At 37.3% G+C, this 26323-nt stretch overlaps 1 protein-coding gene across 1 annotated transcript in view; it reads right to left on the bottom strand.

The window, feature by feature from the left end:
* The window catches only part of LOC107727076 (matrix metalloproteinase-15-like), a 34308-nt gene extending 10498 nt beyond the window's left edge, over window positions 1-23810 (bottom strand). The window contains exons 1-5 of the mRNA XM_016536839.1: window positions 23010-23810; window positions 9671-9819; window positions 8258-8380; window positions 7858-8165; window positions 3236-3397 (exon numbers count right to left, since the gene is read on the bottom strand). Of these exons, the coding sequence (XP_016392325.1) occupies window positions 3236-3397; window positions 7858-8165; window positions 8258-8380; window positions 9671-9819; window positions 23010-23138 (871 nt within the window). The 5' untranslated portion in view covers window positions 23139-23810. The remainder of the gene's footprint in view (window positions 1-3235; window positions 3398-7857; window positions 8166-8257; window positions 8381-9670; window positions 9820-23009) is intronic.
* Between the last annotated feature and the right edge of the window lie 2513 nt (window positions 23811-26323).

The raw sequence follows: 26323 nt of genomic DNA on the forward strand, positions 1-26323 counted from the left end.
AAAAAAAGATCCCCTCCCCTTGATGAAATCCGATCTGGGGGGGTCATTAAAGAAGCATGCAAGACATGTTAATACCATGAGTAAACATCAATCTGTCTCGACTGATCACTTGTGATCAGGTCACCCGAGACTGATGTTAAGAGCAGGTGTAAACAGGGTCAGTAATGCATCCAAAACAACTCAAGGGAATGATTAGACAATAAACATTAGAGGCAGAATTATTTGCAGAACAAAAAATAAGAGTAGCCCCTCACCAGTTTCCTTTGAAGAAGTAAGTGAAGCCAGAAGGTTCCCACCAGATGGCTGTATCTATCTTGTCATACGGGATGTCTCTACCATAGTCCACCAGTTCTTGAGGATAGCCGGGCTCCAGGTTGGCTTCTCTGAACAACCAATACTGATTCCCTACAGGTGGATGGACACGAGAGAGAAAGAGGCAAGTAGTGATAATCTGACACTTTTTTGTAAATTTCTATTAAATATTGTGTAAATGTTTTTTGAAAGATTTTTTATATAATATTTCAGCAAATCTATGTTTAGTGGTGTCCCAATTCAGAGGCTGCATTCCAAGACCGAATGCGTCACAGCGGCGCAACAAAAGGTTACAAAACATTTCACTACAACACTGTTAGAAAACAAACAAGTACTTGTATAAGTCAGCGGATGGAAGCAACCCTGTACGTCACTTGAACATCACATTGAACTGATACTGTGGAGACTCTGGGATGGCGGCACACACACAATTAAAATACTCCTTCAAATACAGCCTTTGTTTCCTGGGCCATGAAGGATACAAAGAATGGATCCTTTGCAGCACAGGCTGTCCCTAGATTCATTGCGCACTGGTGATGACAGGATTCTTTTTTTTTGTTGAGAGAGACAGAGTTTGAGATGATTTGAGCTTTGTGAAATGGTGCGTTATCCAATTAACAAAGCTTGGTTCGAACTTCTCTGACTTTAAATGTGTGGCCTTCGAAATCTGTATCCAATACAGCAAATGAGACACAGCGTTATTCTCATTTACTATCATACAGGTTTATACATCGGCCACCCATCGAAAAAAAACATATTGGTTAACCACTAGAAAGCAGGTTTTAAAAAACCGTCAAAAGTTCAAAAATGGACATGAAGAAAGAGAACAGAGGTTGAAAACAATGGCAAGGAAGTAGAAAAGACAAGAAGTGGGAGGCAGCAACACTCAGGATTTCATGGTGCATGTACAGGGACTTTCCAACCTTTGGCACAGTAATACAAACTCCAAAACTCAACCACAGATTTGTGTTCACTCTCTGTTATAACTCAAATAACTGCACTACAGCACTGCAAGAGATGCACCAACAATGCGGGTTTGGTTCAAATCCCACATTTTAGTGGTTAAAGCGACAGCGAAAGCATCGCATGGAGCCGTTACAGAAACACTGGGATAAGCTTGAGCTTTTATTATTTTACAGTATGGCAGACACTGAGGCACCATCCTCATGGACCCGTTTGATTCAGTGGGCCCATGTCCAAGTCCAACCGTTGCTGTCAGCATCTGGTAGAAGCGCTAGCTGACGCAATGGCCTCGCCTCACTAAGACCAGATGTTGCTCCTAAGATTTTGGTCTCCTGGTTTTCTCCAATGGCAGAAATCCAAATTTTAAAGGGCCTTGCCAATGACATCATTACTTGCCATGCACGGTTTCCTTATGGGAGCCAGCTTTCCTCAAGTCTAACAAGTATACATTCATCTTCACAGAAATCTTCACCAGGAAGTTATTAGATGTCTGTTTCAGGGGTGCAGGGTGTTGATATGTATAACCAATGTGGGAAACCTCACTGTGGTTTGAGCAGTTTTTGATCTCAATCTGCTGGCAGGGCTTGATAATGAGATTGGCCCACTGACCGAGTTTCAGGCCAGTTGACTTTGCACCAGAGCCATTCATTGACACTGTTCATGTAGTTTTATGACTTGGAAATGTAAACATTTGATGTCCTGTTATAAATTGGGCTGATTTAAATATGACACCAGGGTAAAGTTATCTAGCTGGATATTAAGCATGGATGTTGTTGAAATTGCAAATATGACGTGTAAATGTTCTGGAAGCCCTAGTAACAATGGATTAAGAATTACAAAGCAATCAACAATGTTTGCACAGCAAAGTACATTTATGTGTAATGGAGTTACATTATTATGTAAATAAATAAATAAATAAAACAGAGTAACATTTGTTTTCATTTTTTTTACATTAAAACATTTTTTAATTCTGACCCATACAAAAATTTAAAATTCTAAATTAAAAAAAAACATTTGGTAGTAGGACAGTGAAACTTTTTTCACTCCACCATTTTTTTAACTCTGTATTTTACATTTTTATATGTACCAATAAAGAGTTAAGAGATTAGAATATTTTTCATTGAAAGTTACTAGTTACTAGGCATTTAATTTCTAATTACAGTTATGTTTAAAAAAAATCTTATTGTTGAGTAAATGTGTGTTTTGCTTCCTTTGCAAAATATATGGTCAATTTCAGAATTATTCGACGCCAAATTACATTTAGTTCTTAAACCTATATACTGTATGAACCAAAAAGGTATGTCTCTGAAACTCTACTTTTAATAGTTCTGGAAAACCCAGTAAGAATGGATAAAAATGCAAAACTAATTAGTAATGTTTGCACCGTGACAAACTGAGCAGACAGCAAAGTATATGTATGAATTTATAGGTATAATGGGGCTATGCTACAGCTGTTGAACATTTTCTTAAGAAAATTTACACTATATTATTATTTTTGGTGGTGGGGCAGAGAACTGCAAAAAAATACATCATGCAAAATGCTAAAATGTTAATAAAAAAAAAATGCAATACAATTTTCAGTAGCTGGAAAAAATAAAAAATGGCAAAAATACTTACTGTCCTGATTGACGCAAATCAAATATGAGTTAAAGCATTCACTGAGTTTTGCTTCCTTTACAAAATTTATGGCCAGAATTATACAGCTCAAAAATAAAATTTTGTAAATTTACCTTAAACTCATATATAAACCAAAAAGTCGTGTCTCTAAGGCCATATCCACACGTACACGGGTATGTTATAAACTGAGTTTATACACAGTTTATAAATTGAGTTTTTCCTTCTTCCGTTTTTAAAAAAAATCTCCGTCCACATGAAAACGCAAACGCAAACGCATGCTATGGAGATAATATGCTGCAAAATCAGAAATGCCATGTTTAAGACATCACAATCATCAGGTTACCATAAATCTGCTGGACCCCACGGAGATCATCCTCAGGCAGCTCAAAGTTTTCGGTGTCCATCCACTGGTAGAAAGGAGCCATAATAGCCAAAGGATTATTGGAGTGTTCCAGTCCAAGGGCATGCCCCAGCTCATGTACGGCTACCAGGAACAGATCATTGCCTACGGGGAGACACATATTAAATATCACAGGCTGTGGTATTAGAGAGAGCTGATGGTCAGCAATGAGCTGATTTACTGAGGTCACTAGTAAAGAATGTCTGATACAACAGCTTATTAATCTTCATTCGCTCTGGGAGATCACAGCTGCATTTTATGGCCACTCTGACTTAAGGACACATGATATACTGCGTATCAACTAGAACATTACATTTGCTGGAGTTAAGTGCGCACATTAAACAAAATCGCTACTGGTCTTGCAGAAGATAAAGAAGTGCAGCTATATTTAGATGACTGGGTAAATAGGACATATGAGTGAAGAGGAGAGTGTGGAGCGTTTTAGGGGGAGTTGGGAAAAGGGTTCCCGCTGTTAGTTCTTGCTTAGTGCTGAGATGATGCGCACTTTAAAGTGGCATGAAATCAAAAGGAACTCTTTTTTTATCTTGATGCATCTTCCTGATCTAAACAGTTAATCTGTGCATGCTATTCCAAAGAAAAATGTTTGTCTTTGTGATCTACAATCCAAACTTTCCTTTTTGGCTGACGTCACTAAAACTGCTTAAGTTTCAGTCTATGAGTGCTGGCAGGTGATTAAGGAAGGAAAATTGAGTGCTAACTGTAGTATGGATCATGTATGATATGGATCACTTACAACAATCCAGTCAAGTCCTGCACTATATTTTTCACTCATTGAACTTTCACTAAATGCATCACTTTACAGAAGTAAAATGGGTTTGCAAATAATGCTTCATTTTGACTTTAATTCTGTTTTACATTCAGCTTAGACTGTTTGATCCACAGCTGAGTTTGATCCCCATCCATCTCTCCCTATTATGTTCACTGAAGGCAACAATGGGAAATACATTATTATACTTTAACAGGCAAATTGTTTATCAATATTGGTTCACAAACTAGGCTGGATTGCTTTCATACCAACTTTGAACCATGACTACACCGGACCCCAGACTCCACTTTCTAGTGCACTTGATTACATTTAAAATATATTAACTGCATAACGCACTACACTTAAAACTATAATTACTTACTTTAAAGAAGTACACTTATTTTCATGTTGAATAACATACTAAAGCACATGTCAATCACAAGAAAAGACTATTAAAACAAAATGCAAAATGTAAAAATTTGAGATCACATTTTTTTTTAAATGCACTTTGCATCTAAAGTGTGTTAGGAAACAGCTGTGAAAGTGTACGCTCTTTTAATACACTTACTGTAAGCGGCCTTCATTAATATTGCATAATCTCCAGTACATTTTAAGAAAAATACTGCAAGTGCACATTCAATGCATATTCATATGAAAGTAGTTTTTGGATCAGTGCAGAACATTTGCAATTATCTGCACACTACAGAGATTTATTGAAACGCTCACAGTGACAGTGCACTCAGTCGGTGACTGATTTTAATCACGTTCTGTCTCCATTTTCCAGCTGTCACAATGATCTGTGACTCTGTGGGTGTAAATGGCTCTATGCAATTCTTAAATCCTGATTTCCGGGGGGGGGTAATGACAGTAATGTTGCTTGTTCAGAGTTTTTTTCAGAGAGGCAACATCATTAGGGCTAATAACTGTGCGGATAAGAGAAGTACTGAACTTGCTGTCCTAATGCTTTCCGACAGTTCAATCAATGACGGCTTTCACAGACAAACACACTCGTCATTCAAAGCTGCTCTTGTGTGAGAGCCACGACTGTTAAAAGATGCAACTTCAGGGCAATAGGAGACATCTCTCCTCACAGCTGTGTCATTGTGACCGAGACTTCAACTGTTGCTAACAATGATGATCCTGTAGCCAGATGTTACAAAACTATGGAAATAGACTCTGCAAAATCCTAGAGATTCCTTTTGAAGTTGCATTATGTGCTTCCTCAGTGAAAGTTGCAGTCAGTGTGTCGGTAATCAATCAAATGTGTCATGTTGTAATGTTTCATTAAAGCGTTTGAAAAACTAGACATCCCATGATTAACCTTTAACCCTTTTATAGACAAAGAGGTCTTTCCAAGTTACTTTAAAAATCAGGAGCCATATTACAGCAACTTCCCATCTTAAGGCCTTGACACACCAGACTGACTCTTGGGGAGTGTCAGGCCATTGTTTGGTGTCTGTCAGCTCAGGTTTTTTTAATGTATTTAACACCATCAGTTCTAGTCAAACCCTGTCGAATGTTGAAACGGCATTCTGTTTATTATAAGCAAGCACTGCAGTTTTGTTGACTGCCGGTTTAAATGCTTGAGCCCTTTGAGGTGCATTCTGATTAGCTGTCAATGTAAGATCTTGGGTTAATATCTGAGAAGGTCAATGTTCTAAATCAGATCCGAACTAGGTTCAAATGGTCAATATCACAAAGTTTCATTTGCGGGTTTTTTTTTTTTTTTCAGAATCCTAAACCATCAGGTCTATGTGTTTTCATACTTTGGACCACACTGCAACCCTCTACATTGCGAGTAAATCACTCGCATATGCGACTAAATCTTACTCTGGGCGACTAAATAATGTCTAACATTAGCCATTGGCTAATACATTCTTAGATTTTACTCGCCAGTATGTGTGTGAGAGACGTTCAACACAGATTTTCACTCGATAAACACGCTGACTGAGCGCTTGAGAGTTTCACTCTCCGTCAAGCGATCTGTACTATTTGGATGCGCTCAATGGATCATGTCATGTACTCAATGGATGCGCAGTATGTAGCACGCAGCGCACCTGTATTTGACGTACCGTAAACTAGTGTGAAGGCGCACGACTCGCCGTCGCTTTACTGATAGCGCTGTGTTTCTCACACATGCAAAGAGAGAGAGCGAGAGTCTTGCATACCACGCTGAATCGACGCGCTACATGTAAACCATATTATTTGTTGTATTTCCTGTCAAAATAACAGAGTTCATTTAGAATTACTCAGTTTTTAAGAACAAGCAGAAGATATGCCGGTTTCTCGGCAGTGAGCGGAGCTAATGCGCGAACAGCTCTCATTGGCTGGCCCTCATCTGTTACCGTCCCTGTTTTGATTTCAGCAAATCAGTTCGAGCGAACGCTGACAACGTGATTAATATTCATGAACCCAGCAGATAATAGTAGTAGTAGTAGTAGTAGTATCTTTTAATAATAATTACTATTACCTATGACCAACAATATCTTAAACACCACCACCAGTCCTAAGTTCAGTTAAAATGACAAATATGCATTCATTCATGGTTACCAAGTTTTAGTTCTAATCACTAGTTCTATCATTAAATAGTGCTTAATTATCATAATATCATAATATAATGCTTGATTGGCTGAAGTTAAGAGTGCACATTCAGTTATTTAAGAAGCTGTTCCATTTTACAAAGATAAGCTGATTGGGTGGAATCATGTGTGTGTGTGTACTTAACCATATTTTGGGGACAAATTTGTACCCAAAAGTGAGCAAAGCCTGACAAAATCGGCAAAAACCTCAATTTGTGGATGTCCTCATTTGTAAAACTTTTAAAATAAAGTAAACAAAGTTTTTTTTTTACTTTTGAAATTTTAAAAATGCAGAAAGTTTTCTGTTAGGGGTAGCAGTGGGTTTAGATTAAAAAGTGTATAACTATCTGTATATAAAAACAATAGAAGTCTATGTAATGTCCCCATTTAGATAGCTAAATAAACGCGCGCGCGCGTGTGTGTGTGTGTGTGTAAAATAGTATATCAGTCTGGCGAGTAAACAAAAAAATTTACTAGCCAATGGCGATTATATTGCCAAGGTGTGCGTAGAGGGTTGCACTGTATCTTATTGTTTATCACATACTTCACAGTTCTCTACTGCAAAGTGCAAAAGAGTCTCTAGGAATGTCTGACCCTCTAAATACATCAACATGCTGCTCACATAGTCACTCATCTGTCTCAAATGATGACACCCGCTTCCACAGGACCATGAAAACCTCACAACAGCTAATACATTCAGAAGGAACACAAAAGGTGGGCTTGCAAATGTGACCTTTTTCTTTTTTGTTTGCTGTAGATTTGGCAGAATAACTTGGATTGACAGGTTTAATCATTAGACTCCACAGAAAGATTCACGAGGGTCTACGAAACTGAGAGATACAGATGTTGCCAGACATTCTGTTTTCTAAAAAATATTAAGCAGTACTAATAATAAGAAATGTTTGAGAACTAAATCACCATATTAGAATGATTTCTGAAGGATCATGTTACACTGAAGACTGGAGTAATGATGCTGAAAATAAGGCTTTGCTATCACTGGTATAAAATAAAATAAAATAAAAATCCAATTTTAAAATTGTATTAATATTTCACAATATTACTGTTCTATTGTACTTTTGATCAAATAAATGCAGCCTTGGTGAACATAAGAGACTTCTTTCTTGCAAAAAAAATGGAGTTTCAGTGTATTAACATAATTTTACATATATGCATATTAGATATTACACAATATAAAACCTAAATGAGTCCTTTTGACTCACCTTGTAGGTTTTCTGAACCAATGGTCCAAGGCTCATCTGAGTCAAAGTGAGTATCTCCACCCATCCCTGGACCAGGGAAATAAGCATGTGCCAGAAAGCCCCCCTCTCCGTCAAACGGGGAACTGTCACCATGAAAACCAGACGCGAAGAAGATCATGATATCAGGTTCCTTCCGACGGCCGTATTTGACCTCATGGAAAGGGATCTCATCAAACGTCAGCGGCGTCACTTTCTCCCACACTTTGAAGGCCCGTCGGATGGCCTCATATGAGTTATACTCCCCGATCTTAGGCGTGTAGTTCTGAATACTGCAGCCATGGCAGACACGAGAAGAACAGTGTTACGATTACAATCAAAATCACTGGAATAATGTGGACTGAAGAGTCAGATCCAAACCCACCTGAAAGTTATGTGGTTCTTGTCCCACTTGTGGCCAGTGAGTGCATAACGTTTCCGTCGTACATTGGTCTTGATCTGACCCCCAAACTTGTCTGGGACGCCACAGCGTGGTCTCTTCATGGCCCTAAAAAGAAAGGAACAGATAAGGGCTTAGAGTACAAAAGGAACCTTAATAGGCATGCACAAAATAAAGGCATGTTAAGAAAGCTGAACAAATGGAGGCCCCTTTATATCCATCACTGTGCAGTGTGGTGGACTTTGATATTAATTGCTACATTTGAGGCATGTTGTCTATTATCACAGACAATATGTATGTATGAATTCACTCACCCTCAGGCCATCCAATATGTAAATGAGTTTGTTTCTTCATCTGAACATATTTGGAGAAATTTAGCATTACATTACTTGCTCAACAATGGATCCTCTGCAGTGAATGGGTGCCGTCAGAATGAGAGTCCAAACAGCTGCTAAAAACATTACAATAATCCACAAGTAATCCACACCACTCCAGTCCATCAATTAACATCTTGTGAACTGAAAAGCTGTGTGTTTGTAAGAAACAAATCCATCAAGGCATTAGAATCCATAATAAGACTTCCTCCACATCATCCCCACATCAAAATCCACTGACATATTTTTTTAGAGCTGTTTTGGACTGTTTTCGCTTGTAAACTGTGCTTGATCTGTGCATATTTCTCTTATTAATCAGAATTTCTTTTCACCGTAGAAAGCAATATTATGGATAGAGGACTTGTTACTGGAAGTTAAATATGTCTTGATAGACTTATTTATTACAAACACACAGTGTTTCGCTTCACAAGACATTAATTGACGAACTGAAGTCATGCGGATTACTTGCTGATTAATGTGATGTTTTTATCAGCTGTTTGGACTCTCATTCTGACGGCACCCATTCACTGCAGAGGATCCACTGGTGAGCAAGAAACAAACTCATCTACATCTTTCAGCAAATTTACATTTTTGGGTGAACTATTCCTTTAAATAGGCAACTATCATCTTGTTTTGAAAGTAACAGAAAACACTTCAACATTATGTGTTATGTGTTAGTATTGTGTTATCATAGATTGGTGCAATAGAATCACCTGTTAACCCTTTATGGAAATTTACAATCAAACTCATGTCATAACCAGCTTTAAAAAAAAAAAAAGTTACCACCGATAATGCATGACCACAGGATCATCCACCTATAGACATTAAATAACCTGCAATATTCCTTTAAGGTTCTCCTTCTCCATAAGGTGACCTTAATTTTTCTGTTCAGTTACAGATTTAACAGGATGTAAGTGCTTCATGAAAAATAAATAGTTTGATTAAGATGAGCGGAGGCGGAATTGGTAGTAGCTCTAACAGTGTAGCTGATACATTAGATCATGTGGTGGAGTGAGTGTCCTACTCGATGGAGACGGGGTCCAACACTCCAGTGATCTCCAGCCCGTAAAAGCGCTGCATGTCGCTGATGGCGTTCGACAGGATTTGAGCCGAGCGCATGGTGGACATCTGCTTGCTGGCCTGCGGGAGGTAGCCGTACTGCCGCAGCCATGACTGAGACAAAAACACAGACAGAAGTGATCTCATTAGAAATCTAATTTTCATTGACCTTTTGTGATCAGGGATGTTCATGGTTATTGTCATTAATAATTGTGTCAACATTTATATTAATACTTCACAATCCACAAAGTGAAGTCTTAATGTAGAAAGAGTCATACCTGTATTTTGTATGCATGTTATTAACAGTAATTGCAAACATGCAAAGCAAATTAAATTCATAGTTAAAATGTATTCAAATTCAGTGGACTGAAAATATGTATATTTATTTGAAAAAGTAAAAAGCAATCTAATTGCACATGACATTTGTAGTCTCCCACATTTTGCAATATTAATGCAAGGACTATTTAATTAATATTTTGAAAAAGCATTCCTATTTGAAAGAGTTCAGAGTATGAAAACTGATATGAATGCAACTTCTAGAACTCAAAAGATTATTAAAAAAGGAGATAACTGTATAATTAAATTCTAGACTTCTTAAAGGATCTGTGTAAAACAGGACCATTCAATTTTTGGAATAATTACATGACCCCTTTAATGCCACAGCAATTCAAAAAACATCTGTCTGTCACTGCCATGAGAATGAAGGAGAAAGAAGATATTGTCACAGACTGAAAGAGCGTCACACCTGTTGTAAGCGACACCTAATACTGGTCCAGACTGTTTGAGAACACTTGAGGCGGATGTGAACACAGATTGAGGGGTGACGGCACCAGCTGGACTGACCAGTTTATGAGGTTTTAGAAGCAGCCACTCTTCCCTCACTGCTGGGGGACTTTCCTCAGGGCAGAGACATGCATGAAGGCATAGCTCCAATCCCATCTGGCTCTCGCGTTGGATACAGTGGGCGATTTCAAAAGGCCAGCGGGTCCATTAAAGGGGATGAAAGCTGGACATGATGTTCTGATTTACATTAAATGTGGTTACACCTACTGCTTATCATTATTATAATAATTATGTAATTAAACTCCCCCATTATTAAGCCCACCCTGTGGCAACAGTAAACAGGCTGTCCTTCACAGTGTTATTATAGTACCACTGAGAAACTATTTTAGTTTTTATTAATATTTTGAATTATTTTTATATATCCATTTTCATTTTATTTTTAATTAAATTTGCTGTTTTTTTTGTCATTTTTTTTTATTATTATTATTTTTTTATATATATATCTATATAGTTTTTTTTATTCATTTTTGATTTAGTTTTAGCTATTTTTACATCAAGATAAACTAAATGAAAATAAGAAATGTTGCCTTGGAAACTAGCTGAAATAAAATAAATGTAATATATTTTATTTCAGTTGACATTTAATTTAATTCAAGTTTTAAATTCAAGTTTAACATTTTTAATGGTTTTAGTTTTAGTTAAATATAATAACCCTGATCCTAAACCAGCCAGAACCTCCCATATAGAAAACCAGACCAATTTACTATCTCATTTGTCTCTCCTAGACGGTAATGAGATCAAATGGAGAGCAGATGGAGAAATTGCTTGCTTCACCATTTAATCTGAAGAATTCCAAAAAGTATGAACAATATCACAAATTGTTCATTATCACCAAAGTCTACAAAGTCTCATCAAATTACTGATGTGAGTAATAATTCATATTTTATAGCTATACTCTTACTCTAACAATTGTCTCATTTGTTTCTATTATTTGTTTTTCTAAAGAGAAACATCTGAAACATAAAATTGATCATAACTGAGGACAAATGCAATACTAAAAGCAATACAGAATCAATTGCTTAGATTTGTTCATGACTTTACAGTGCTGTTTTTCACCTGGTATTAATTAGCAGAAGGCTAATATGTTCCTCCCACTGGACTCAAGAGGTTAGGGGGTCACTGCTTTTATAATGTCCCCTTCTCTTTCTACTCTGTAACCAGGGCCTGTCACACAGTTGCCTGGTCCGGATCTCTACTTTCCACAGCCACAGAAAACACAGGCCTTTGTGCTCTTATGTGTTGTGAAGGCAGCTGAATAACAGTCAAACTGTTGAATAGCTGGCCCTGTTCTGGGCAAGGCTAATATGCCACCGCACCAAACCAGCTATATCTACAGTGCTAAGAAAGAAAAAAAAGTGACTATACCCTAGCATGCATCACTATTTCTACGTACTTCAATTTGTTTTTAGAACAAATGATGCATCAAATTCTGCAGCTTGTTTTATTACTTTTCATCAGTCATCAGACTAACAATTGAATGACACAATGGGTGAAATAATCCCATACAAATATGGACTAAAATTGCAATATGGCTTAGTGTGATTATCAAATCGCAAAGGCTGTGATTTTATTAAATACATTTACATTAGCTGTGTTTTATAGAGTGAAGCATGTCACTGTGTTCATTTATACACGAGCAGCTCGTCATCCAGTGTTTTCAGTGTCTCAGAGCAGCTCAGTTCAAATATGGCGCTCAACATAAACACATCACTGCAAGTGCTCTGAGTTTGGGTCACTTTAAATGTGCATGTTGCATGTTGCCAACAAAAGAGGTTTACAGGCTACCTGTGTTTTTTTTGTTTTTTTGCCAAAATACATTTTTAACGTTTGAATAAGAAGAAATGAAGGCAGTGTTGTAATTTTACAGTCATGCTGTAACATGAAAATATATTATTTTCCTTAAATTCCTTTTTATTTACAGTAAATATTGCAATAGTAATATTTCTCATTTTAGTGAGTAAACCTTTTAATTGTCTTATTTAGTAGTAATGACATAAGTCAATATAATTATTATTGTCATTTTTATTATTATTATTACAAAGTCATATTGGTATTCAATCACACATTTTTTGTCCAAGCAGCACTACTTAAAACATGCACACACACACAGACACATGCACTTTAAATTGCAATAGCATTTTTTATCAGAAAAAAAGCACAAAAGGACTTGATCTAATAACCACAATAAAAGAGACTCTTTGAACTTGGGCCAGTAAACAACCACCTAGCAGCTAGCAATCTACCCTAGAAACTGTATAAAGAAAACCTTAGCAACTGTATAGCAATGCCCTAGCAAATAATAAAAACTCTAGTATCACGGTGGTACCTTGTGGTGGTACAACCACAGCGTTTACTACGAAAAATGTATATTTTTTCCCATTCAGTTTTTAGAAACTAATAGGATTTATTCTATTTTATTAATTTGGGGGGGGGGGGTTTACACACAACAATTATTTAGAAATATAACAATGAACTGCACAAAAAAAACAAACTTGGTGGCCACTTACAGCATCTAAGATCTACACTTTTTTCACAATCATTTACACTTATGTAGGGATGTAACGGTATGAAAATTTCCTATCACGATTATAGTGACCAACTTTATCACGGTTATCAGTATTATCACGGTATTGTTAAAATGTGCTGGAGATGTCCAAAAAGTACTGACACATAAATCACTTCACCAAGTTATATAAATAAAAGGACTTTTTTGTTTGCATAATCACTAAAACAATAACATTATCAATGATGTTCGGATTTTAAATGACAACTTGACTGACAACAGTTTAATAGCATGTTGAAAAATATAACAATGAACTGCACAAAAAAAACAAACTTGGCGGCCACTTACAGCATCTAAGATCTACACTTTTTTCACAATCATTTACACTTATGTAGGGACGTAACGGTATGAAAATTTCCTATCACGATTATAGTGACCAAAATTATCACGGTTATCAGTATTATCACGGTATTGTTAAAATGTGCTGGAGATGTCCAAAAAGTACTGACACATAAATCACTTCACCAAGTTATATAAATAAAATGACTTTTTTGTTTGCATAATCACTAAAACAATAACATTATCAATGATGTCCGGATTTTAAATGACAACATGACTGACAACAGTTTATCTAATAGCATGTTCAAATATCTAATGTAAATGTTCAAATAAAGCTTTGAAAAAGTTTCATAAAAAGGTAAACCTCACATTTCAGCCTTTAAATAAAGAAAAGATGTAAGTCAAAATGATAATTGATTAATAAATGAATAAATAATTCTAGATAACATCTGTATTGTTTAAATGTGTAGAATCCGCATAAGCTTGTTTTTCATCAACCGGTCAATTTACAGCAGGGCATGCGAATTCGGTCCATTTTTGGCCAGACAGAAACTGCACACAGGCTGAATGTAAATATAAGTCTCAGTAAATCCAGCAGGTGGCGCTTATGGAAAAGCTGAATTACAGTAATTAAAATATGAAACGGTAATACTAACCGTGGGGAATTTTATCACGATTTATCGTCAAACTGGTAATCGTTACATCCCTACATTTATGACATAAAAAGTGTCATTTCCATTCCATTTGTCAACTACTCTTGTACTTCCACACCAAATCCAGCAATCCCCAGCTTTCTTACTCTCCCTGAACACAATCCTCTTTGTGTCTCCCATGAGGCTGTGAGAGAGGGAAGTGCTAAAGGGCTGAGCAGGGCAGGACACACCTTACCCCCACAGATAAGACTGCCTCGCTTTCAGTCACTCGGAGCCCTGGGGCTTTTAGCAGGCGAGAGGTGGGAGGGTGTGTGTACTCCCACTAGAGAAAGACATTACCCTAGTGTTCTGCTTACTGGCTCATAAAGGACAACAACGCTCTTGCTTTCATGCTTTATATGCTCCTTCTTTAGGTCAAGGACACCTGGAATCATTCATCGCAGGCCGTCAAAATGGATGAGATAAACGAAGACCCGCTTTTAAAGCCTAAAGTGTTTCAGCATCCATTCCACCACCACAACATCCCATGTCATGCATACAGAGTAAGGCTTTGCAGAGAACAGAGGCAAGGAGAGCCATCCTTCTCTCCCATCAGCCCCTGTGCCAGCACTGGCTCAACGGGACCTTGAGAGCCGCTGCCAACAGCACGTCCTCCAGGAACTTGTGATTCACAGCGCGTCGTGAAAAGACTTGGGTTTAGTGTGTGTGAAAGAGCGTGTGTGTGTGTCCAGAACAATGTCAGCCAAGAATCTAACGACTAGAGAGCGCTATTATTCCCGGGCTTTGGGTGCGTGCCATTTTTTGGTCATTAAGTGAGAGGGAAGAGGGAGCGAGCGAACCAGATCAAGTGAAAAAGATTAAGAGGAAGACAGGAAAACAGAATATGATGGAGGAGGGGAGGAGTGAAATAAGTTAAGGCAGACTGGGCTTTTGGCATTTCAGACATGATTCTGGCTCTGAATCTCAGGGAACTGGTTTGGGGAATAATGCAATGACAAATTTCATTTAAACTCCATGTGGTCTTCTCTCTCAGCTCTGCACATCAAGTCTACTGGGCCACAGGGAGCTGTGTCATTCCAGAAAATACAATAAATAGATTTGAAAAATATATTTAGGCTATATCTTTAATGGCAGGCAGTTGGGTAATGAGACTCAAAGTAAGGTCAAAGGACAAAGCACATCAATCAGCAGTCAGTTTCATTTTCCAGCCGTGTAAATCAATAACCTTCATCAATGAGAACAGCAACGCCAAACTAAATTAAACAGACAATCAAATAAGGAGTATTAGTGTTTTTTTTTTTTACATGTTGGTTAATATTGAACACATATAGGCCAATATAGAATATTTAACTGTGCATGCTGAACTAAAAGTATTAAACAGTTATAACCACAAAAATTCAGTAGATACTTGAAATAAAATTAACAATATAACTGGGCTACAATAAAATAAAAAATAAATTAAAAAAATGTTTTATCAACATTTCTCATTTTAATTTAGTTTGCTTGATGTACTAAAATTTTAGTTTAAAGAAAATATAAAAACTACACAGACATTAAAAGTACTAAAACAAAATGACAAAATCATAAAAAGACATACAAAAAAATTTAAATTAAAATGGAAAATATAAAATTAAAATAATTTAAAATATTAAAAAATATATATCCAAAAAGAAAAAACAACACTGATTATGATTTATAAGAGTATTTAAAGCATTTTTTAAATATTTTTTAATATTTTATACAAAATATAATTTTAATATTGACTATAACATCAAAATTCAATTCATTTTAATTTAACATAATTTTATTTTTAATTTATCAGCATCGCAGGTTTCCTGCACTGAGAGGACAATGCCATAATGCACTGAGGCAGATGTTGCAAAATAACTGTAATAATATTATGTTACAGTATAATTTTTATAAATATATTTCATTAAATACTAAAGAGAATTATTTAAAAAATTCAATCAAATTCTCTATTTTACCAAATGTGTTTGCATTGTATGTTTTTTTTGTTAGTTTTTTTTTGGCAACATGCACCAAACTCAATGAACAAATGATGGTCCATTTCTGTGTGTATAAAGCAGCTTATGCCTATGTACAGTAGACAGCAAGGCAGGCCTAGTGAATCTGGCTCAATCCCCTCGTGACCTTGCAGTAATTAAGCTGGTGAATGTGGCCCTGGTTCTTAATAAGAGAGGAAGTAGACCTACCAGTCAGAAGTACAAGTCATCCACTGAGACATGGACACGATTAGCAGTTAATGCGGCTCCACGGTCCAATCACATCTCATTATCCCTCTCAGTCACAGTGAGGCAGTCCAGACCCCACACAAACAGCTCGCCACGAGTTTGTGGGAAATCACAAGGATGCTACATTCCATGGATACAGAGGGCGGATAAAAAACATAAGGGAAAAGCGGGACTCCAGGGGTTAAACGCAGGATAGAGATAAGGTTGCAGGAAGTGATACAGTCGGCTCCCTATGAAGTACAGTCCTCATAAACCCCCTCCTCTCCCTGCTCCACGAGCTCTTTCTGTCTCTCTATCTCCCCGCACCTCTGAACACAGTCAGCTGAACACAAGAAGTCTCATTGTTGCGCCTCAGCTGCCTGAGAGCCCTGCAGTCCTAAACGTCTCTTAACTGTTTCTGTTTGTGGCCTATTTAAAAACAGCTGTTGCATTCACAGATCACATGCAGCACAGAAGAGCAGGCCAACACCTCTACACTCTCCATGCAGCAGCTAGTTAAACATGCCTGATAGTTCTCCTGGTATATCCAGAAATGACTCTGTTTGAATTGCCAGGATAAAGCTATCTGAAAAGGAAGGCTATCAGTGAGGGAAAAGACAACAGCCGAAAGCAACTCTGTTGCCAGTCCCTCATTCAGGAAGTAGATATTCATAAGACACCACTTTGAAATCATATCTTTGTTTGAGAAAGCAAATGCTTTTCTATGAAGTATTGTATTGTAAAGGACTGTACGACAAAAGGCTCTCAGAGCAACACCCACACAGAAACTCACAACACTCCCTATCTTCACTCAAGCATCTACATTGTTTGTGCTATGGGTGAACTGACACAAGCTTTGAGTTTGCACTTTTTGTTATTCCAAAGGGATCATCCAAAACATATAATTCTACGTTCAGGCTTTTTACTGCTCACTCACTGGGTCTCATTCACTTACACAACATTAGAACATGAAGAAGTAGAAGAAGAAGAAGAATGAGGAGGAGGAGGAGGAGAAGAAAGAGGACAAAAATGGTCAAATCGCGGTAATCTAATACGGTTTTAATGATAATTAAAATATGAAACGGTAATACTAACCGTGGGGAATTTTATCACGATTTATCGTCAAACTGGTAATCGTTACATCCCTACATTTATGACATAAAAAGTGTCATTTCCATTCCATTTGTCAACTACTCTTGTACTTCCACACCAAATCCAGCAATTCCCAGCTTTCTTACTCTCCCTGAACACAATCCTCTTTGTGTCTCCCATGAGGCTGTGAGAGAGGGAAGTGCTAAAGGGCTGAGCAGGGCAGGACACACCTTACCCCCACAGATAAGACTGCCTCGCTTTCAGTCATTCAGAGCCCTGGGGCTTTTAGCAGGGCGAGAGGTGGGAGGGTGTGTGTACTCCCACTAGAGAAAGACATTACCCTAGTGTTCTGCTTACTAGCTCATAAAGGACAACAACGTTCTTGCTTTCATGCTTTATATGTTCCTTCTTTAGGTCAAGGGCACCTGGAATCATTCTGCTAGATATACATCGCAGACTATCGAAATGGATGAGATAAATGAAGACCTGCTTTTAAAGCCGTTTCAGCATCCATCCCACCATCACAACATCCCTGTCATGCATACAGAGTAAGGCATTGCAGAGAACAGAAGCAAGGAGAGCCATCCTTCTCTCCCATCAGCCCCTGTGCCAGCGCTGGCTCAACGGGACCTTGAGAGCTCCTGCCAACAGCATGTCCTCCAGGAACCTGTGATTCACAACGTGTCGTGAAAAGACTTGGGTTTAGTGTGTGTGTGAGAGAGAGTGTGTGTCCAGAACAATGTCAGCCAAGAATCTAACGACTAGAGAGCACTATTATTCCTGGGCCTTGGGTGCATGCCATTTTTTGGTCATTAAGTGAGAGGGAAGAGGGAGCGAGCGAACCAGATCAAGTGAAAAAGATTAAGAGGAAGACAGGAAAACAGAATATGATGGAGGAGGGGAGGAGTGAAATAAGTTAAGGCAGACTGGGCTTTTGGCATTTCAGACATGATTCTGGCTCTGAATCTCAGGGAACTGGTTTGGGGAATAATGCAATGACAAATTTCATTTAAACTCCATGTGGTCTTCTCTCTCAGCTCTGCACATCAAGTCTACTGGGCCACAGGGAGCTGTGTCATTCCAGAAAATACAATAAATAGATTTGAAAAATATATTTAGGCTATATCTTTAATGGCAGGCAGTTGGGTAATGAGACTCAAAGTAAGGTCAAAGGACAAAGCACATCAATCAGCAGTCAGTTTCATTTTCCAGCCGTGTAAATCAATAACCTTCATCAATGAGAACAGCAACGCCAAACTAAATTAAACAGACAATCAAATAAGGAGTATTAGTGTTTTTTTTTTTTACATGTTGGTTAATATTGAACACATATAGGCCAATATAGAATATTTAACTGTGCATGCTGAACTAAAAGTATTAAACAGTTATAACCACAAAAATTCAGTAGATACTTGAAATAAAATTAACAATATAACTGGGCTACAATAAAATAAAAAATAAATTAAAAAAATGTTTTATCAACATTTCTCATTTTAATTTAGTTTGCTTGATGTACTAAAATTTTAGTTTAAAAGAAAATATAAAAACTACACAGACATTAAAAGTACTAAAACAAAATGACAAAATCATAAAAAGACATACAAAAAAATTTAAATTAAAATGGAAAATATAAAATTTAAATAATTTAAAATATTAAAAAATATATATCCAAAAAGAAAAAACAACACTGATTATGATTTATAAGAGTATTTAAAGCATTTTTTAAATATTTTTTAATATTTTATACAAAATATAATTTTAATATTGACTATAACATCAAAATTCAATTCATTTTAATTTAACATAATTTTATTTTTAATTTATCAGCATCGCAGGTTTCCTGCACTGAGAGGACAATGCCATAATGCACTGAGGCAGATGTTGCAAAATAACTGTAATAATATTATGTTACAGTATAATTTTTATAAATATATTTCATTAAATACTAAAGAGAATTATTTAAAAAATTCAATCAAATTCTCTATTTTACCAAATGTGTTTGCATTGTATGTTTTTTTTGTTAGTTTTTTTTTGGCAACATGCACCAAACTCAATGAACAAATGATGGTCCATTTCTGTGTGTATAAAGCAGCTTATGCCTATGTACAGTAGACAGCAAGGCAGGCCTAGTGAATCTGGCTCAATCCCCTCGTGACCTTGCAGTAATTAAGCTGGTGAATGTGGCCCTGGTTCTTAATAAGAGAGGAAGTAGACCTACCAGTCAGAAGTACAAGTCATCCACTGAGACATGGACACGATTAGCAGTTAATGCGGCTCCACGGTCCAATCACATCTCATTATCCCTCTCAGTCACAGTGAGGCAGTCCAGACCCCACACAAACAGCTCGCCACGAGTTTGTGGGAAATCACAAGGATGCTACATTCCATGGATACAGAGGGCGGATAAAAAACATAAGGGAAAAGCGGGACTCCAGGGGTTAAACGCAGGATAGAGATAAGGTTGCAGGAAGTGATACAGTCGGCTCCCTATGAAGTACAGTCCTCATAAATCCCCTCCTCTCCCTGCTCCACGAGCTCTTTCTGTCTCTCTATCTCCCCGCACCTCTGAACACAGTCAGCTGAACACAAGAAGTCTCATTGTTGCGCCTCAGCTGCCTGAGAGCCCTGCAGTCCTAAACGTCTCTTAACTGTTTCTGTTTGTGGCCTATTTAAAAACAGCTGTTGCATTCACAGATCACATGCAGCACAGAAGAGCAGGCCAACACCTCTACACTCTCCATGCAGCAGCTAGTTAAACATGCCTGATAGTTCTCCTGGTATATCCAGAAATGACTCTGTTTGAATTGCCAGGATAAAGCTATCTGAAAAGGAAGGCTATCAGTGAGGGAAAAGACAACAGCCGAAAGCAACTCTGTTGCCAGTCCCTCATTCAGGAAGTAGATATTCATAAGACACCACTTTGAAATCATATCTTTGTTTGAGAAAGCAAATGCTTTTCTATGAAGTATTGTATTGTAAAGGACTGTACGACAAAAGGCTCTCAGAGTAACACCCACACAGAAACTCACAACACTCCCTATCTTCACTCAAGCATCTACATTGTTTGTGCTATGGGTGAACTGACACAAGCTTTGAGTTTGCACTTTTTGTTATTCCAAAGGGATCATCCAAAACATATAATTCTACGTTCAGGCTTTTTACTGCTCACTCACTGGGTCTCATTCACTTACACAACATTAGAACATGAAGAAGTAGAAGAAGAAGAAGAATGAGGAGGAGGAGGAGGAGAAGAAAGAGGACAAAAAAAGACTGATGCTCTGGCTGCTGAAAATTCAGCTTAGCCATCACAGGAATAAATTAGATTTTAAAACACATTAAAATAAAACCAGTTTGAACTGGTTTTGAGGGTGATACACATGGCATTGCTTGAGGATCTTGCTGCACAAGCTCTCTCAGGCAGGAGTGTCATATGTTTGCTCACAGTGATGAACGGCTGTTAAAGAAAGGTTGTGTGGAAAACCCTTATAGAGAAAGCTTGGGCGTGTTTTATGCAAACGACGAACCTCAGGCACGTGGTCGCTCATTTAGAAAACTCCAAATTCAAGAATGTTAGAATAAGGATAAGAACAAGTTCATCTCCTGAGTTCTCTTGTGCTTCTAAAGACTAATAGTCCATGAATTTTGAATGAGACCCAGTTTTTATAATATTCATGTTCTTAATCGTGAATCTCAAATTGTGGGCAAAACATCCTAAATTCTTAATGAATTAATGGAAGTAGTTCCAGAACAATGTTTTTATTTTTAAAAATGGACTTTAAGCACTTCATGATCACAACCTTTGAAGCTGATATACTGTAGAAAAGGGAATGCATGCATACTTTACTTTTCTATAACTGCATTTGAGACTTTGTCCCCACAGTTGTCTCACCACACACCCAAATCAGTGGGTCGTACAGCTTTAACACATAATCCCCCAAAAATCCATCTACCACTGTGGCATGTGCAGGCACATCTGCTGTCATTCAACATTTGTGACTGGTAGAATTACTGAGATAAGCTGCTTCTTTCTAAAAGGGTTTGGGTCAGCTGTAGGTTTAAAGAAGTGTATATTACTACAAGCCCAGCCCAGAGATCAGGACAGTGATGCAGGAGCCCAGATCTTTCAAGAGGTACACTGTTAGATGAATAAACTGAATTCAATTGTTCAAAGAGTACCAGTATACCTTCAGAAAAAAAATTTTTTTTTCAAAAGGTACACCTTTGTACTTAAAGGGTGCTTATTGATAACTTAAAGGTGCATATTTGTACCTAAAAAGTACAAAAGTGTGCCTTAAAAAAGTGTCAGCTTTTGTACCGTTTTTTCTAATAGTGTTCTTTTTTTCTAAAAGTTGGCTTTAGTATCCAAAAGTTGCTGGGCGATAGTATAGCCGATGTGATAGCCAGGTGTGTGGGAACTGCAGGTTACAACTGCCCAATGTGAGGTCAATGTTACTTCCAGCCCAGAGGAGCTCATCTAGTTTTATTGTTAACGTTATTCCCGATCAATCAGGTTAATCTGGGTCAGGACTGATGTAAATGTTTGAGAAGGCAAAAGATACCTCAGATACCTGAAAGGAATGAGTTGAGGCTCCCTGCCAGATTTGTGAATCTGATGAGTAAAGTAATCAATTCAGAGAGACAGTTTAGATCTTTGGCTTCTGTCAGTCTCTTCGCACAGTGCCAGACCACCAATGACAGGGTTTGGACCACTGCAGCACTGCATACATGGAGTGGCACACCACTAACAAACCTCAAACCACACAGACTACAAACTCTTCATACCTCCTACCACTTCAAACTAAAACCATCCCAAAGCTTGGCTACAAGAATTTAAGAGGTAAGAATGTTGGTGATTCAGAAAGTTTAGTGAAAAGCTAAATAACTTTCTAATTTGCTCTCGGATATTACAGCCATTCACATGCTGAGTTACAAGCATTCAGCTGAAATCAGCGGTCATATTAAAACCAGACCTGAGACTCTGAGACAGTGCATTAAACCTAAATGAGAAACACACCAAATATATAGCTATATATATATATATATATATAGCGCTGTCAAACGATTAATCGCGATTATTTTGTTTACATAATGTATGTGTGTGTACTGTGTATATTTCTTATATGTATATATATAAATACATACACATACAGTATTTTGAAAATATTTACATGTATTTATTTATATATATTATATTCATATAATTTATATTATACATAAATGTATTTAATATATAAACATAACAGCATTCTTAAATATATACATTCATGTGTGTATTTAAATGTACATAATAAAAATACACAGTACAAACGTATATTATGTAAAGAAAAACTTATATTCATAATAATTTATATAATATATAAATATATTTAATATATAAACATAACACATTTTTCTTAAATATAATATACATGCATAGGTGTGTATTTATATATACATAATACATATACACATTGTACACGCATATACTATGTAAACAAAAACTTTTATTTTGGACGCGATTAATCGTGATTATTCGTTTGAAACCTATATATATAGTGGTGACCAAAACACGTTTTCAAACTTTAAACAGTATTGAATTCTACAATATGATTTTTGATACAAAAATGTGCAGTACATTGATCATTTGTAAAAAAGTATAATTACCTCTCCATTAAAGGTTTCATCTCCAAAGGTGCGCGCTCCACTCATCAAGAGCACCAGAAGAGAATAAATTACGGTCCGTCTCCACAGCAACGTGAACGGGTCATCCCATAATACTGCCATCGTTCTCATCTGGATCAGTGATAGCAGCTAAAACTCTTCAGAAGTGTAACCAAAAGAGGTTAAAATCAAACAGTCTGCAACTAAAAACGCAAAAAGTCCAATGCACTCAGATTAAAAACAACATCATTCTGACAGGGTCTCCTGTAGTTGTGTGTCCTTTCTGCAGAAGCGCGCGGTTCTTCAGCGCTACAGTCATTCAGTGAGATTTAACGCCAGTCCCAGGCGCTGTACCGGGAGTCAAAGAGGTCCGATGCTCTGGCTGAAGTTTCTGAGTGTGTTAGGTATCATATCCAGCGGGTGTGCCCACTTAATGGTCGTTTCAGCCCACTCACGTGGTGCCTATAAATTAATTACAGCTACAACCTACTTCAAAGCAGGCGCTGTGCAAACTTACGCTGCAATTTCCTCTTGTAGTATGACTCGGTAAACGAAGCGTGAATAACGGCTAGTGTTATTGCAACAGAGATTTGCGTTTCTTGGGACAGAAACTCGGTCTTCGCGCAGTAACCACAATACAAGAGCGCACAAATTATTATCAGATGACTGCGACACGCTCCGACACCTGTCTTGGATCACCGCCCTGCTTGTAACGATTTAATACGATAGTTTTTCTCGATAAAATCCACGTTTTCTCTCGGTTTTCTTGGGCGGGTTCCAGGTTCCAGGGGCTTGTTGTGACGCTCCTCGTGTGTGCAGCCAGTGACTCGGACTTTGTGCTGAGTCCTGCGGCGTGTCCCGCTGAAGCTGGAGGAGGGGCCCAACAAGACGGACACCAGCAAGTGTCCAGTGCCACCTCCAGTCTGGACATTTATCCTGACACAAAGACACGTGCTATTTCTTCTTTGCAGTAGGCTTTTGAGCTCTGTAATTAAAAAAAAAAGTACCCATATGCACTTATTTGTCACTTTAGGAAATAGATTTCTATAAAACTATCGGCCAGACATTCAGAAAGAGCCTATATGTTCTGGTTAAGATAAGACAAGTAAAAACTATTAATTAAAGATTAGCCTATTTATTTACACAATGCAACAACAAAAAAATTACCAGAATGCCAGGTAGCTTAAAAATAAAGGTGCTTCAAAAGGTTCTTCAAGCGATGCCATAGAAGAACCATTTTTGGTTCCTCAAAGAACCATTCAGTTAAAGAATATATATATATATATATATATAGCGCTGTCAAACGATTAATCGCGATTATTTTGTTTACATAATGTATGTGTGTGTACTGTGTATATTTCTTATATGTATATATATAAATACATACACATACAGTATTTTGAAAATATTTACATGTATTTACATGTATATATTATATTCATATAATTTATATTATACATAAATGTATTTAATATATAAACATAACAGCATTCTTAAATATATACATTCATGTGTGTATTTAAATGTACATAATAAAAATACACAGTACAAACGTATATTATGTAAAGAAAAACTTATATTCATAATAATTTATATAATATATAAATATATTTAATATATAAACATAACACATTTTTCTTAAATATAATATACATGCATAGGTGTGTATTTATATATACATAATACATATACACATTGTACACGCATATACTATGTAAACAAAAACTTTTATTTTGGACGCGATTAATCGTGATTATTCGTTTGAAACCTATATATATAGTGGTGACCAAAACACGTTTTCAAACTTTAAACAGTATTGAATTCTACAATATGATTTTTGATACAAAAATGTGCAGTACATTGATCATTTGTAAAAAAGTATAATTACCTCTCCATTAAAGGTTTCATCTCCAAAGGTGCGCGCTCCACTCATCAAGAGCACCAGAAGAGAATAAATTACGGTCCGTCTCCACAGCAACGTGAACGGGTCATCCCATAATACTGCCATCGTTCTCATCTGGATCAGTGATAGCAGCTAAAACTCTTCAGAAGTGTAACCAAAAGAGGTTAAAATCAAACAGTCTGCAACTAAAAACGCAAAAAGTCCAATGCACTCAGATTAAAAACAACATCATTCTGACAGGGTCTCCTGTAGTTGTGTGTCCTTTCTGCAGAAGCGCGCGGTTCTTCAGCGCTACAGTCATTCAGTGAGATTTAACGCCAGTCCCAGGCGCTGTACCGGGAGTCAAAGAGGTCCGATGCTCTGGCTGAAGTTTCTGAGTGTGTTAGGTATCATATCCAGCGGGTGTGCCCACTTAATGGTCGTTTCATCCCACTCACGTGGTGCCTATAAATTAATTACAGCTACAACCTACTTCAAAGCAGGCGCTGTGCAAACTTACGCTGCAATTTCCTCTTGTAGTATGACTCGGTAAACGAAGCGTGAATAACGGCTAGTGTTATTGCAACAGAGATTTGCGTTTCTTGGGACAGAAACTCGGTCTTCGCGCAGTAACCACAATACAAGAGCGCACAAATTATTATCAGATGACTGCGACACGCTCCGACACCTGTCTTGGATCACCGCCCTGCTTGTAACGATTTAATACGATAGTTTTTCTCGATAAAATCCACGTTTTCTCTCGGTTTTCTTGGGCGGGTTCCAGGTTCCAGGGGCTTGTTGTGACGCTCCTCGTGTGTGCAGCCAGTGACTCGGACTTTGTGCTGAGTCCTGCGGCGTGTCCCGCTGAAGCTGGAGGAGGGGCCCAACAAGACGGACACCAGCAAGTGTCCAGTGCCACCTCCAGTCTGGACATTTATCCTGACACAAAGACACGTGCTATTTCTTCTTTGCAGTACTTTTGAGCTCTGTAATTTAAAAAAAAAAGTACCCATATGCTCTTATTTGTCACTTTAGGAAATAGATTTCTATAAAACTATCGGCCAGACATTCAGAAAGAGCCTATATGTTCTGGTTAAGATAAGACAAGTAAAAACTATTAATTACAGATTAGCCTATTTATTTACACAATGCAACAACAAACAAATTACCAGAATGCCAGGTAGCTTAAAAATAAAGGTGCTTCAAAAGGTTCTTCAAGCGATGCCATAGAAGAACCATTTTTGGTTCCTCAAAGAACCATTCAGTTAAAGAACCATCTCTTTCTTACCTGTTTATAATCTGAAGAACCTTCTTTCGCCACAAAGAACCTTTTGTCAAACAGAAAGGTTCTTCAGATGTTAAAGGTTCTTTAAGGAACCATTTAGACAAAAAGGTTCTTCTATGGCATCGTGAAGCACCTTTATTTTTAAGAGTG

Source organism: Sinocyclocheilus rhinocerous, unplaced genomic scaffold (assembly GCF_001515625.1).
Source record: "Sinocyclocheilus rhinocerous isolate Xijiao unplaced genomic scaffold, SAMN03320098_v1.1 scaffold35, whole genome shotgun sequence".
Lineage (NCBI taxonomy): Eukaryota > Metazoa > Chordata > Actinopteri > Cypriniformes > Cyprinidae > Sinocyclocheilus > Sinocyclocheilus rhinocerous.